A 14,233-nucleotide genomic window follows, 5' to 3' on the forward strand; every position below is an offset into this window, starting at 1 on the left:
CTGTGTGCAACAATGCCGTAATATGACGCGAATGGCCACAGCTAATGCTAGCCACCGTTAGCTACTCCGCTTGGCAGACGAGGACGTGGGCTGCACTCTCGCAACGGACGTGTCCGCGAGGCGTAGTAGTTGTGCACGCGGAGACGTGTTAGCCGAGAGAGAAGCTGCGTGGATAAGCAAATAGCGCTTTGTTAGCAGCGGCGCGCTTTGTTTCCTAACACTAGGCTAACAGCAAAGGCAGTGCGCGCGTGGTTCGTGGCATCGAGCGGACTTCAGACCAGAGGACGTCTCCGGCTGAAGCTGCGGGGCCGAATCCCACGGCGCGCATGGGTCGCGTTTCTGCTTTCACTGCTGGGACTTCGTGCCCGTGGGCCCAGGTGTGCAGAATGTCAACAACAAACACCAGTCGTGGGGCCTTTTTCCTCCAAAGAGGGAGCAGAACCAGAACCCCTGAAACGGGGACTTGACGTAACGTAACCCTTGTGGGTTTTATTCAGCGAACCTGTTCCCGAACAGGCAAACATGGCTCACATGGAGCAGGCTGAGTGGACTGTCCTGGTGAACCTAAAGACACGAAGACCGTTAGTGATGCCGAGAGACCCCTCTTGTTTTACTGTACTAGATAGATAAATGTATACTTTATTCATCCCCAAAGGAAAATGTGTTTGTCACAGTAGCAAGCACGGTTACATAGAAGAAATATCGGAATGAAAATACTCAATATATACAACACATTAGCAGAGTGTATTAATTTAAGAAATTAAAGAATAAAGAAAGTGCAAAAATGCAAAGTATATGCAGTGTATATAAGTATGTACAGTGAGTACAAACAACAAAAGCGGTGCAAGGGCTGTTGATGTTGAATCAATTGATGGAGGATCTGGCCAGAGGTGACTTATTATACAGTCTTATTGCCGTGGGCAGGCATGTTTTCCTGTACGGTCCTTGTGACAGCGGAGCGTGATGAATCTGTTGGATTCGCTCCGCTGACCCTGCAGTAGGCGGTGGAGAGGGTGGTCCGGGTTGTCCAATATGGACAATCATTTTTTTCAGTGTCCTCCTCTCCACCACAGTCATGTTTGCACCCAATGATGGAGCCGGCCTTCTTCACCAGTTTGTTAAGTCTGTTGGTGTCACCGGCTCCAATGCTGCTCCCCCAGCAGACGATGGAGAAGTACAGAGCACTGGGCACAACAGACAGGTAGAACATCTCCAGCATCTTGCTGCACACATTGAAGGATCGACACTTCCTCAAGAAAAGAGTTGACTCATCCCCTCCTTGTACACAGCGTTGATGTTGGCCTTTTCAGTTCAGGCTGTCGTAGATGGAGACGACATCCCTATATGGATTCTTGGTCGTGGATCATGATCACTATTGGTGTGCCGCTGCTGTTCCACTGACGTATGGCGCTTTGAAACAATACAGTGTTTCACTCGTGCTCTACTGGCAAATAGTAGGTCCCACTGGCCCGTACTGGTTCTTACTGACATGCCACTATTGATTAGGGTACAGCCCGCTGTGGGCAACTATTAAATGGCACGTCACTCGTGTTCAGCTGGCAGGCGGCGCTCTCCGCTGACATGTACTGATGGTGTGTCTGTCTTGTTTTAGTGTGTGCCGCTCTGACAAGTGTCGTGTTCCCTCCTACACGTTTCCGATGCCGGTCGGGATCTCTGCTGAGGAAGCTAAAGAAAGAACGCTCCCTGCTTGCCAAACACATGCGTCTTCGCTAGCACCGTTCTATATGAAGCATGTCACATGAGCGAGTAACTCACCTGTGATAGGAGTGAGAGGGTATTAAAAAGTCAAGTTGACTTCTGCACAAACACATAAACGCTTTGTGGTTGAAGTATTCCTTTTGTAATGAAACTGACATGTCGATATGTTGTGCGTGTTCACGCCTCGCAGCTTGATTTTCCGTTGAGCCGGGATACTTCACACATTTCCGTTCAGGTTCATCTGGTTCTTCGTTGGTTGCACGTTGGTTTGTGACGTCAACGCCGTCAAACATCTTAATCGGCTTCACCGTCGTCTCTAAAACCATCGCCTGTGCCAACGCGAGTTAACACACCAACTCATGTACAGGGTTGTGACTCGAAACGCAATATTTACATAACACTAATGCTACTAAAATTGCAAATGTATTTATTTTGGTGTGCGTGTGTTTCTGTTTTTTGGCCCTATTTCTTTTACATGTGAAAAAACTAAAGGCCAAGAAGGCAAACTAGAAGTTGCCTATCCGTCATCGCTCTGTGCCACAAAGTAAAGTGTGCACTGAGCCTAAACACACATATGGCATCTCTCTGGGTTGTGGAGGTGCGTTGCATCTAGTCGGAAAAGCAGTCTGGCGTATGTCACTGGATCTTGAGGGGCAAACTCTACTTTTCAAGCTTGGTGCTTGAAGCAAGTTCAGCTGGATCAATCTCCAAAATATCCCAGGCTGCCTTGGAAAATTTGTGTTGGATAAATTAAAGTTCTGGTTCAGCTTATTTAATTAATCTGTATACATTTACAGAAAGGCATAATGCTGATAAAGTTTCATAAATCTAAGAATAAATGACACCGCTTTGAAGTTATTTACATCTAAATGGATCATGACAAAACACGGCGGCCAACCTCAGCCCTAACCTGATGCTTTTAGCTATATTTGAACGTGTACGGTTTTGATAAGGCTCTGCATGCATATATTTGTAGGAGGACAGAACTGATATTCCTTTGATTAATCTCCCTTTGACGGTTTTCACATTATCACCCATCCGGTGCGTTGGTGCTGTATCTCCTTGTAATGTGTGGGAGCAATCATCTTCAGGCAACACTTTAATAACAGGTTTCATGGGGTCGAGATTTCTCCAACTCAAACTTTGCTTCCTTGGGTTTCAGTGGACCGCAGTCTGAAGCGCCGGCAGGTGAAGCCCCTCGCTGCCTCCCTCTTAGATGCCTTGGATTATGACAGCTCCGATGACAGCGACTTTGAAGTGGGAGATGCTTCAGGTAAGCACAGCCTTGTAATGTCTAGCAGCCATAATTAAAGAGCTAATAAGAAAACGATTCTCAAAGGTAGGATGTGTTGCCAGCCTACTGAAGCTCCCATGACTGTGTACAACCCCCAGGATCGGACGGCACGGGCAAAGACAGCGATGAGGACGGGTCTAAAGGGAGCGCTGCCGGTTCAGGAAGCGACTCGGACAACGGCGCCGGTTCTGCAGACGATGGCATAGATGAAGAGGAGGCCAAAGACCTGGCTGCTGACGACAAGCTTACAGAAGATGAAGAGAAGACCAAACAGCAGGCCTCCTCGGACAGCTCCACCAAAGACCCCCCCACCGCCACCCCACCCAGAAGCCGACGCAAGAGCAAGAAGACGGCGGAGCCCGAGCCGGCGCCCGAGCTGGAGCCCAAGCCGGAGCCCAAGCCTGAGCCCGAGCCGGAGCTGGATCCCGAGCCGGAGCCGGAGCCCACTGCAGGGGCCGGCACTGAATCTACCTCGACGTCCGGGTCGGGCAGCGCGAACACAGAGGAGTCTCAGGCCGAGCCCAAGAAATGGAATTTCCGCAGGAACCGCCCCCTTCTGGACTTCACCACGATGGAGGAGCTGAACGAGATGGACGACTACGACAGCGAGGACGACAACGACTGGAGGCCCACGGCGGGGAAGAAGAAAGGCAAAGCCGCCGCTCAGAAAGGAGGGCCGGAGGACGAGGACGGGGGCAGCGCCAGCGAGGATGATGACGAGGACGACGAGGATGATGACAACGACGACGACGACGACGAGGATGACGATGATGAAGACGATGACAAGGAGGATGGTGATGGCGACAAAACAAACAACAACAACACCAACAACAACAGTAGCAGCGACAGTGACAAAGATGTGAAGAAGCTGAAGAAGAAGACGAAGAGCACCAACTCTTTTGATGAAGAGCTGACGAACGACAGCATGTCCCAGGGAAAAGGCAATGAGGTGAGCACCACTCCAGCTCTCTGTCTACGGAACAAATGTATTGCATATAGTAACCAAATATATTAGTTGCAACTTATTTTCATAAATAATTAACGTCAGGTATATCACCGGCTATTCTATGAAGATATCAGCCAGAGAGCCGGCTGAGACACGACACAGAGATTTCTATTGGCAGCAATTAGTAAACAAAAAAAAGCAATTGTCTGTTACTATTCAGATAATGGATTTTTTTGGTCAGGAAGTTTTTGGGATTCCACATCATAGATGGGAAAAGCTGAAAAGGCTGTTTTCTGAACGGCAGCTGAGCCACGACGGCTGAATAGAGCAATGTTCTTCTACACTGTGAGAAGAAGGGTTCGTCACGGAAGTTCACCGAGTAGCAGTCCAGAAACATTTCCCACTATTTAGTTTTGGGCTGTACCGAATAGTTGGACGCTCCGAAGCTTCACTCATAACGTTGGCATTCACATTTTAAATCCTTATTTAAATGCTGCGCATTTAATGTCGGTACCACTTCTCATGCCGATGTTATATATATAAAATCGGCTCCATTCTTTATCGCACTTTTTATCTTCATTACTAAATATTTGCTTTTTAATATATTATTTAAAAAAAAGAATGAATTCAGAAGAAGATTAGAATTTATATTTAAACTTTACTCAAATTTAAGGATTTGTAGGAAGATTTTAACTTTTTTTCAGGTGGGTTTATTTCATAAAATGTGACAACAGCTTTATAAAAAAAATGTCAATAGCGTTTGAATGCAAAAAACGATTTTTGGTACATCCCTAAGAATTTACTTGGAAAGTGTTAGTAGTTGCTAAATTGTAGTTGTTGCTTGTTGTAGTCGTTATGGTGTGGTACAATGATTTACGTCATAATTGTGTTATTTATGCATGTTTTGGACACATTCTTGTGAACCCGACTCCGTGCTCAGAGTAACGGGCTGAATGAGAGCGGCGACACTATTGAGCTGCTGAGCTTTGAAGCAAAAGCAATTCAGTTTATTTTATATAGCCCAAAATCACAAATACAAATTTGCCTCGGAGGGCTTTACAATCTGTACACAGACGACATCCCTGTCGTCTGTGTACAGCAGTCCTCATTGTAAAAGTTCTGTCCCCACTGCGGAGGACTTGGGCTTTTGGACTGCACATTGGCTTCATAATACCAAACAACAATATGAGTCACTAAGTCACCATATCATCCAATGAGAGGTTTTGATGGTATTGTTTCTGCCTTTGTTCTAATGGACTTAGCCCAGTCCATCAGGAATGTACTAACTAGTCAGTTACTGGATCTATGGTCCGATCAGAGGAGGAGGGGCCGTTGGTAAGTGGCTTTACTGTGTCTCTGTTTCCTGATTCCCCAGGATGCCTTGCTGGACCGGTCCCAAACCTGGAGCACTCAGCACATCCTCATCTGCTGCGTCTGTCTGGGAGACAACAGCGAGGACGCCGATGAGATCATCCAGTGTGACAACTGCGGGGTGACCGTGCACGAAGGTAGGCGCTGAGTTTCACCCCATACGCCGAGGTATTTGTCCCGATCGATGACTTTGTGGCGCATCTCTTTTGGATCGGTGCCGTCCCAGACGTTCATATTTGATGCTGACCATGCGAGGCGGATCAATGTGACGCCGATCATTTTCAATGACTTTATTTATGACTTCATTTCCCCGTGTTGTGCTAATCTAAACGCAGACGCAGAAGAGCTGCTGCTTTTAATTTGAACAGAAAATGTTTATTTTAATTTCAACAAAAATATGCATTTGAACTGATTATTTTAAGGAATTGAATATGATTAATGGATTTCAAGTCACTTGACAGATAAGTTAATAAAGACAAAAACAAAATCCTGCCTCTCCAAAAAATCCAGCCTCTCCAAAGCTGTGACCATCTTTCAAAATATAATAAAAGAATAACGCCACACACACACACACACACACACACACACACACACACACACACACACTGGAGATGCATTCAGAACTATATGGTAATCGTAATGACTTGACATGACAGTAGGGCTGTTCCCAAATCTTGAGTCGTAAAAATAAAGTTCCTTGTTTTAAGTTACGTGAAAAAAATGCCCATGCAGAAACCCTGAGAACAAAGTTTTGCAAAAGTGATGAAATATTGAGCACTGAATACAGACATTCCTTGGGTTACACATCAGCCCAGGTTCACATCCCTGTAACCTCATCGCACATGAAACACACAACATCACACAAACTCACACCGGGACACAGTCCACCATCACTGTGATGTATCAGGGTTCAGCCTTCAGGCAGCGGACACCTGACAGGTGCGAGCAGGACTTGTTGAATTATCACACACAGTCTAAACACACACACACACACACACACACACACACACACACACACACACACACACACACACACACACACACACACACACACACACACACACAAACTGTTGGGTGGGAATCGTCCTAATCACATATTCTCCATAGGCAGACAAGGGGATATTAGGAGCAGGTCTTAACTTTATCTTGTTCGTTGGGTTGCTTGATATTTTCTTCCTCTGAGACACGTGTAATCTCCCTGAAAGAGACACAGAAGGGAGACTAAGTGGTTTGCAGTGGAGGCTTGAGAGTGAGGAGGCAGTGGCAGCAGCACTTGCGGCCAGTTTCCTATCTCCTTCTCCAAGGACATGATGGTCTGGGGAAGTAGAAGATGGAACCGTGTTCCAGTGCACGTGTACTTGTGCTCGCAATGGAGAGATCTAGTGAGCTATTAGAGGTTTAATTCAGTGACTCAGCTGTTGTTTTTTTGTCTAGACATATGATCTTATCCTAGAGATTTACAGCGCAGAATCTAACGACTAAGCGCTTTGCCAATTACTCTGGACGTTTTACAAGAGGAGACGAGACGTCTGTGGTCTCTAACGTTGGATGGCTGTGTGTCGGTCTCCGGTCGAGCTTTCACAGATGTTTCCTCGCTCCATCTGTTTCGGCTCCTCGAAAAACAGACCAGATTAGCTGCATGTTTTTATCGTTGCGTTATCAGGTTCCCTTAAATCTGAACTCTTGCTTTTGGCTTTGCCACCAACCGTTCCTCCATCATCTGGTGACGTGATGAGTGAGCTCTGTCTCCGGCTGCTCCGTGCTGTGAGCTCATACCTTCAACTGCACCACGCTTGGAAGTTTACAAATTTGAGTTTTTTTCCTTGATGAGTGCTGATGCGTGAAAATGAACTAAATCGGTTTTATTTCTATGAAAACATGCAAAACGATGGGGAGTGCGAAGGGCAAGTAATCTAACCGGTGAATGCCGTAACCCTGGTAACACCAACTACCGTGGCAAGCCTACTCCTGGTAGAGTCGCCCAAGGGAAAGCTTCTGATGGCGGGGCTGATGTTACTCGCTCGACTTTATGTGGTTCATTCGCTTCATTCGCTTTTTTCCCCGCGTTATTTGTGCCATTGACGCCATCCGGCGGAAAGTTGCGTTGTTCGCAAGCATTCGCATCTGTGCATTGACTTTGCATGCAATCTACTCGCGCCAAAAATTGGCAACTCTTTTGATGTGAACGCAGCATTAGAGTCCTTCAGAAAGAATAGTTTGTAAGTGGTGGAAAAAAGAGAACAAGACGAAATATATTGAAGGAGGATTCCGTTTATTCACCATCACTGTAAACTACTTATTGTGTAGTACTGATAAAGACTTAGAGTGACTCATGCCTTACACCAGTAAGGCATGAGTCACCCTTTATGGATAACATGTAGTTCAAAGTACCTCAAGGATAACTTTTGGGCCCTATTTAATTGTAGCTATGTCCTGTGTGCCTCCACTGGGCAATGATATAGTGTATTCACTGCAATGGCATATTCTCTTGTGTAAATGATTAATAGATCTACAGACAAATAATGCTCACATAATCCTGCCCTACATTTAAGAATCAGTATATTGACAGGTTTATTCTTTTAATTTGAGTGCTTGGCGAGCTGGATAAGTGATAGTCCTGATGCTGGAGATGAAGCTGTGCTCATAACACCATTTAAGGATCACAAAGTACCTTCAAGGTCAGGAAAAGGTCAAACTAGGAAGGACTTTGAGGCATACGAGTCGGTCTTGCTGCTGGACGTCTTCTCTCTGTTCTCTTTGCACCTCCTCTCCTCTCAGACATGAAAGGTAGGCGCACACACATAAAACGCTGGAATGAGCAGAAGTCAAAGCGAGCGTCGACACAGAGGAGTCCCGTTCTCACCAGCCGGCCTTCTGATGATCAGAGTACAGGCACTCATCATTACCGTAGCACGACAGTCCCCTTTTCTTTTGCCTTTTGAGTCTAAATACCAATCAGGAGTAGGGTTGGGTAACCGGTGCCATAGTGGCACCGGTTCCAACACGTCCGGTACCTACCGGACCGAAAAGCAACGCAGATTTCGGTGCTTCCTTCCGGTGCCTGAGCCGATTTAAATACTTTAAACACAGAGATCGCTGGAGACATGAGCACGAGCTTTTGAACGTCCGTCCTCGGCTTGATGGAACAAATCTCTCCAGTTGATATTAATGACAACAGTGTCTGAGTTCTGTTGCTCACGGTCCCATCAGGCCACCTGATTGACTGGTGTCTGTTCTTTTTTTAAATATATATTTTTATAGTTTGAAGTTAAAAGGTTTGAAGCTGTAGTTTGAAGCGTGTTTTGTATGTACTTATTTATTTATATCTATAGTATACTTTAAACAGTTAATAATATTGTTCAATTTGAAGAAAAAAAATTGCCTTGGCAATAAAAAAGTATCGGTTCAGGCACCGTTTAGGCACCGGTATCGTTTTAAAAGTATCGGTTTAGCACCGGTATCGGAAAAAACCCAAACGATATCCCTCCCTACTCAGGAGTCTGAACATCCAGAACCTTTATTATTTTGTCATTTAAGTGCAACACATTTCTCCTGTCTATGATAGGTTACTGAAGAAAAGGTAAATGTTGTTAATTCCTCACCATCAAGCTGTCATCCTCTTCTGATCCAGTGGAAGTGATGTTGACTTTATACTCAAATGGGAGTTCAATGTACCGTAACCATAAGCGATTGCCACAAATGGCATTCTCAACTCATTTGTTCAGTTTGAGGAAAAAAACGTTTTTTGTCATTATCAACAAATCCCATGGATAACATAAACCAACCCTGTGTCTCTTAATACTGAGACTGTGGTACTAGACTCCAAACATAAACTTAAACATACGTAAAACATCTAACAAATATATATTTTCATTTAGCACAGAGGAATAACGCTTGAGTTGTCTCTTTGCCACCGAGGGATAAAATAATCACTCTAAACTGAAGATTATTTTGAGCTCATATTTTATGTGTGAGTGTTTTTTGGCTATTTGAAAAAAGAAAAAAGAAGAGAATAATTTATAACTACCAGTCATCAACCAGTTGTGATATTTTACTTTGACAGGTTAGTGATGAAAGATTCATTTGTTTAATTTGAACTACTCAGCGTCAGCAGTGTTTGCCACATAGAACTAATGCACCGCATCTGAAAGCATGAAATAATAACTTTTCTGCGTTTGGTTGGCGAAGACTTCTGTTCTGTAAACTGCTCAGAATCCCCTTTATTGATAAAGCCCCAGTCATCCCCAATTCATGCAGTTTCAAGACCCCCAGTATGCAGAAAACATTTTATTTTAAGAATAGGTTAAAATATGACATTTATACTACTGCTTGTTTTCTGCCCCAAATTGCATTTAATTTGCATAAAGGTGGCATGTCTGTAATGGCGAGACCTGTTGGTACCCAGAGAACCCATTGGTTTCATTCCCATGTCTGGAGGTGAGAGGTCAAGGGACCCCTGTGAATATGTCCATGCTAGGGTTTTAGCCTCCTTTCTGACAAGTTAGCATGACATGGTTGATGCCAATGTTTTTCTTCTCGTTTCATATTCTAAGACCACCTTCCCCCTCGCTCTATAAATCGCTCTGCTACCTCTGCATGCCAGGAAGAGGTTGCTGCTGTTGCATCAGGATTACGAAGGCCGTAACATAGGATTCACATCATTTCAATGACCCTTGTTCTTTGTATGGAAACGTCTGCATTCATCATCTTTCTCCACTCATTCATTCACATTTTCCTCTTGATCGGTCACTCATTCATCTGTATTATATGGTAGGTAGATGGATTGATGAATACTAGTAGACTGCTGCCAACTGCGATGTGTTGTCTGAATATCAGTTGCCGTTTTCATTTAGGTGAGGTCCTCATCACTTTTATTTCCATCCCGTGGGAAAACCACCCATGGGAACATTGTCTTTACTGTCTTTCATTCATTCTCACTGCTGGATGCAACCACACCAAGGGGGCTTTTGGCAAAGGCAAGAAAGCAGTTCTTTCTATTAAATCTCAATACAGTTTAAAGTACTGTTCCTGGTTCAGTCAACTCTACCTGGCCCCCTTTTTTTTATTGCCAAGCTCGTCATTCCTGACAAGGATAATCTTTCCTTAAGGGATTATGAAGATATCCAGTAGTCATCACTTTTTGTCAGCTTAGCTCATATTAGCCAGCAACCCGTGGCTTAACAGTCTGAGCTTTGTATCTTGGTTCAAAAGGAACACCGGAGATTTGTGCCCTGGTTCAGCCATAAGTCGGTTAAACCGGCATGGTGGTCGTTCACAGCCCTCAGTTCCACGGTTCAAAGCCCAATCAGGAAGGATGAAGGGCCCAACTGTTACCAAAGCTACTCCAGTAATACCTCTTTCTTTAAGAAAATAAACGTTGAGTAGAGATATATTGGAGCTGGTAGGATTTAGCCTCCTGTCCTCGCCACCTGCTGTGGGGGGAAATGGAGGAAGAAAAATGGGCAGTAGTTACATTCACATCTTGGGTAGTTAGATTCTCAGTGGTTTTCCCATTTTGAAGGTCACAACAAACTCCAGCTGCGACTTAATTGCACCAGTGTAATACTCAGAAGCTTGACTGGTGTATCCTGCCTCTGAAACCAAATCTAGTGGGCTGTATAAACGTAAGATGTGCCCCGCCAGCACCGGAGGAGCTCAAAATGAGTGATTCACCGTGACACACCGCAAAGGTCTCGCAATCAGAAAAGGACATGCGCCCACCAAACAAAGTAATGCTCTGAATAAACAGTGTTTGCTTTCGATGGGCGCCCGACTCCCCGGTGTGGCACACAGTGACGGGCATGCAGAGCATTGAGTTTCTGATTTGCGAGTCTTTCCCATTGCTCAAAAAGCCCTGAAGGCTAGTTGACTGAATTAGGAGTTAGTGTTATCTCCCCAGCGGAGGCAAAGTGCTGATTGCTGCCCTCATTGGTAGCGAGGAGCACGTCTGCCTGGTGTAATAGCTGCCATAGAAACCACATCAGCCAAGTAATTGTTTAGGCAACCTCAGAAAATTAAGAGGACAACATTAAAATGCTTTCGCTTGGCTGCTTCGTGCTTCTCCGGGGCGCTTTTTCATATCAAATGTTCAATTTGTGGTGCTGCAGAGTGCCAGTAGATTGACAGCTTTGAAACCGGAGCCAACCAGGTCTATTTAGTATTTTTAATTTAATATTTTTTGCTTTCGACTTGGTTCCCAGAGTGTTACAATAGCAAACCACATGACTACATGTACTGTACAATTATTGACCAATATTTCATTCAACTATATTCACACTGTGGTTCAGTGTCCAGTCAATTGAAGCCCAGGCATACAGTCCAGCAATGTAGTGTTTCTGGTTTGCCCCTACATTCTGTAGCAGTGGCTCAGGACTGATCTCAGAGCAGCAAACGACAACAGCATTCATGTTGTGCTTTTTGTGTGTCTACGTTTCCCTTCCATGGCTTTGTGTAGTTACTTGAAAGGCACTTGAAAGTAAGATGCACATCCATGTTATCTCTTTCCATTTGGGCTTGATGATTGATGGAATAATATGCCATTCAATTGCAAGGGTTTCTTGAATATTTAACCTCCAGAGAGAGGAAACTTGCAGATGAATATTACTTGTTTCTGATAAATAATGTTCTTGCTCCATGTGAGTTGTGATAGACGACATTATTAAACAAAAGGGGTTTTGTATTATTTCCAATATTTCTTCCACTTATCTGAATTCCATTTTATTACCACCTAGTTCTTGTTTTTGTAGATTTGGTCATCATTTGTGGTTATTACCTTGTACTCAACATGTTAATTGCTGAGAGCTAAAATATAGAATGTGGCCACATTGTTATTGGAAGTCTGACAGGGCAAGAAAGATGAACAGTCAGACGGTTGGAGAGGTCGTAAAGGTCGTTAGCCTTCAGTCGTTATCTTTTATGGAAGAGACAACGAATATGATTGAACATTTTTTTATGGAAAACAATCATCATAGTTTACTTACTTTTTAGATCCACTTCCTATTTCATCTTTGACATAGCGTCTTGTCTTTCTATTGGGCACATTTATTGTTAATACCAACAATTCAGGTGCATTCATTGTCAGTTTTACCTCTGAATAAAGAGGTTTTGTCTACAACTAACTTTAACCATTGGTCCTTTAATTACTGCAAATTGCATTTAAATGGAGTGATTACAATCATGTTTGGAAGTAATAAACTTCATAGATAACAGTAAATAAATTATTTAAAATGAGCTTGAGGTTTTCAGTGGCTCTCAGCTGGAGCCCCTGGAAGCTCACAGACTGCATGTCCTCTGCTTCTCGGTGGACGCAGTATTAACATCATCATCTCTTCTGTGTTTCCAGGATGCTACGGCGTGGACGGCGAGAGCGACTCCATTATGAGCTCTGCCTCAGAGAATTCGACAGAGCCGTGGTTCTGCGACGCCTGCAAGAACGGAGTGACTCCCAGCTGTGAGCTGTGCCCCAACCAGGACGGCATCTTCAAAGAGACGGACGCCGGGAGGTGGGATACAATAACGCATTAACCCGGTGGTCAGCCGCCATTTATGAGAGGCAGCGAGTGGAACGTGTTCAGAGACAAATAATGCCCAATGACCTCAGTCGCTTGAAATGCTGAAGGAAATATACGTACAAGCTAAATTGTACATACAGTATACTCAGCAGTGGAGAGAAAAATAAGTTGGATTAAGGAGGCGGGAGAGAGAGAACTGGCAGAGGAGCGAGAGAAGAGGATGGAGGGAGGAGAAGAGATAGAGAAAGAAAAGGAGTGAGAGAAAAGAGTGTGTTATGTGAAGCGTGGAGACTTCAGCCACGTTATCGCTGATAGTGCTCCTCAGCCAGGCTGCACCCGAATTTACTACTTCACTAGAGCATGAAAAACACAGCAAATTAAACTGTGAAGCGGTTGCTTGCTAGAGATGGATATCTTTATATTGGACTTTGGATTCTCTTCCCTAAAGTCCGCATTTGAAATTGTGTCACACCAACCACAGCTAGAGTCTGGGGCTACATAAATCTATGAATCCATTTCTTTTTGAAGTGTCTGAGCGACTCACTGCAGCCGTTTGATGATATGAAGTTTCTTATTGTCTGCACTAATCCACTGTACTAAATGCAAAAATAAGCACAGCCATAGATTTTAATCAATTTGATGGCGTTGCTCGAAATCAGTGACTGGAAATCAATACATTTTAAATGTCACCATTTTAAAACTAGCACAGGGTTTTCATACTAATGTGTTTTAGTTGTTTTTCTGTTGATTGACAACAAATCAGTTAGATTCTCTTCCTCTTCACCTTTAGATGGGTGCATGTGGTCTGTGCACTCTACGTTCCCGGCGTGGCTTTTGGAGACATCGATAAACTACGACCAGTGACTCTCACAGAGATGAATTATTCAAAATACGGGGCCAAGGCAAGTACTCTTTTTCCATATGTATGCAGCTGGGATTATACATTCCTGTTCATGTCACATGTTCCACATGTTGCAGAGTTCACTGTGTTTTTTATTAGCGTTTCAGGAAGGCTTTGCATGATGGTTGAAGTACTCGAGGAGTTGGAGCCCTGAACGGGTTTCAAGAGTCAGTTAAAGGCTTTAAAGTGACGATACAGCAGTGATCTGAAGCCTCAGGTCATGGCTGATAAAAAGAAAGATCATCTAAGCTATTATCTATACTTATGTGTGTGTGTTATTTTTAGATATTGGGTTTGTATTTTGAGAAATATTATTTTAATTTTCAGAGACTAAGTCTTTATTTTGAGAGTTTCTTGTCATTTTGAGATATTAAATTAAGAAAATGTATTGATTTGAGAATGTTTCTCATTACTTTGTGATACAAAGTTTTCATTTTAAGAAAGTCTTCATGATTGGGATGTACAGGATATATTTATTTTCATCACATTGA

The 14,233-nt window shown here is 43.9% G+C and overlaps 1 protein-coding gene across 1 annotated transcript in view; it reads left to right on the plus strand.

Annotated features, from left to right (window-relative positions):
- Positions 1–1,344: 1,344 nt before the first annotated feature.
- Positions 1,345–14,233, plus strand: part of phf14 (PHD finger protein 14) — a gene marked incomplete at its 5' end in the record, with an annotated part of 78,145 nt that continues 65,256 nt past the window's right edge. The window contains 6 exons of the mRNA XM_079232409.1: positions 1,345–1,378; positions 2,882–2,992; positions 3,112–3,962; positions 5,335–5,467; positions 12,673–12,832; positions 13,632–13,743. Of these exons, the coding sequence (XP_079088535.1) occupies positions 1,345–1,378; positions 2,882–2,992; positions 3,112–3,962; positions 5,335–5,467; positions 12,673–12,832; positions 13,632–13,743 (1,401 nt within the window). The remainder of the gene's footprint in view (positions 1,379–2,881; positions 2,993–3,111; positions 3,963–5,334; positions 5,468–12,672; positions 12,833–13,631; positions 13,744–14,233) is intronic.

This window comes from Taurulus bubalis (assembly GCF_910589615.1).
Source record: "Taurulus bubalis genome assembly, chromosome: 16".
NCBI classification, from domain to species: domain Eukaryota; kingdom Metazoa; phylum Chordata; class Actinopteri; order Perciformes; family Cottidae; genus Taurulus; species Taurulus bubalis.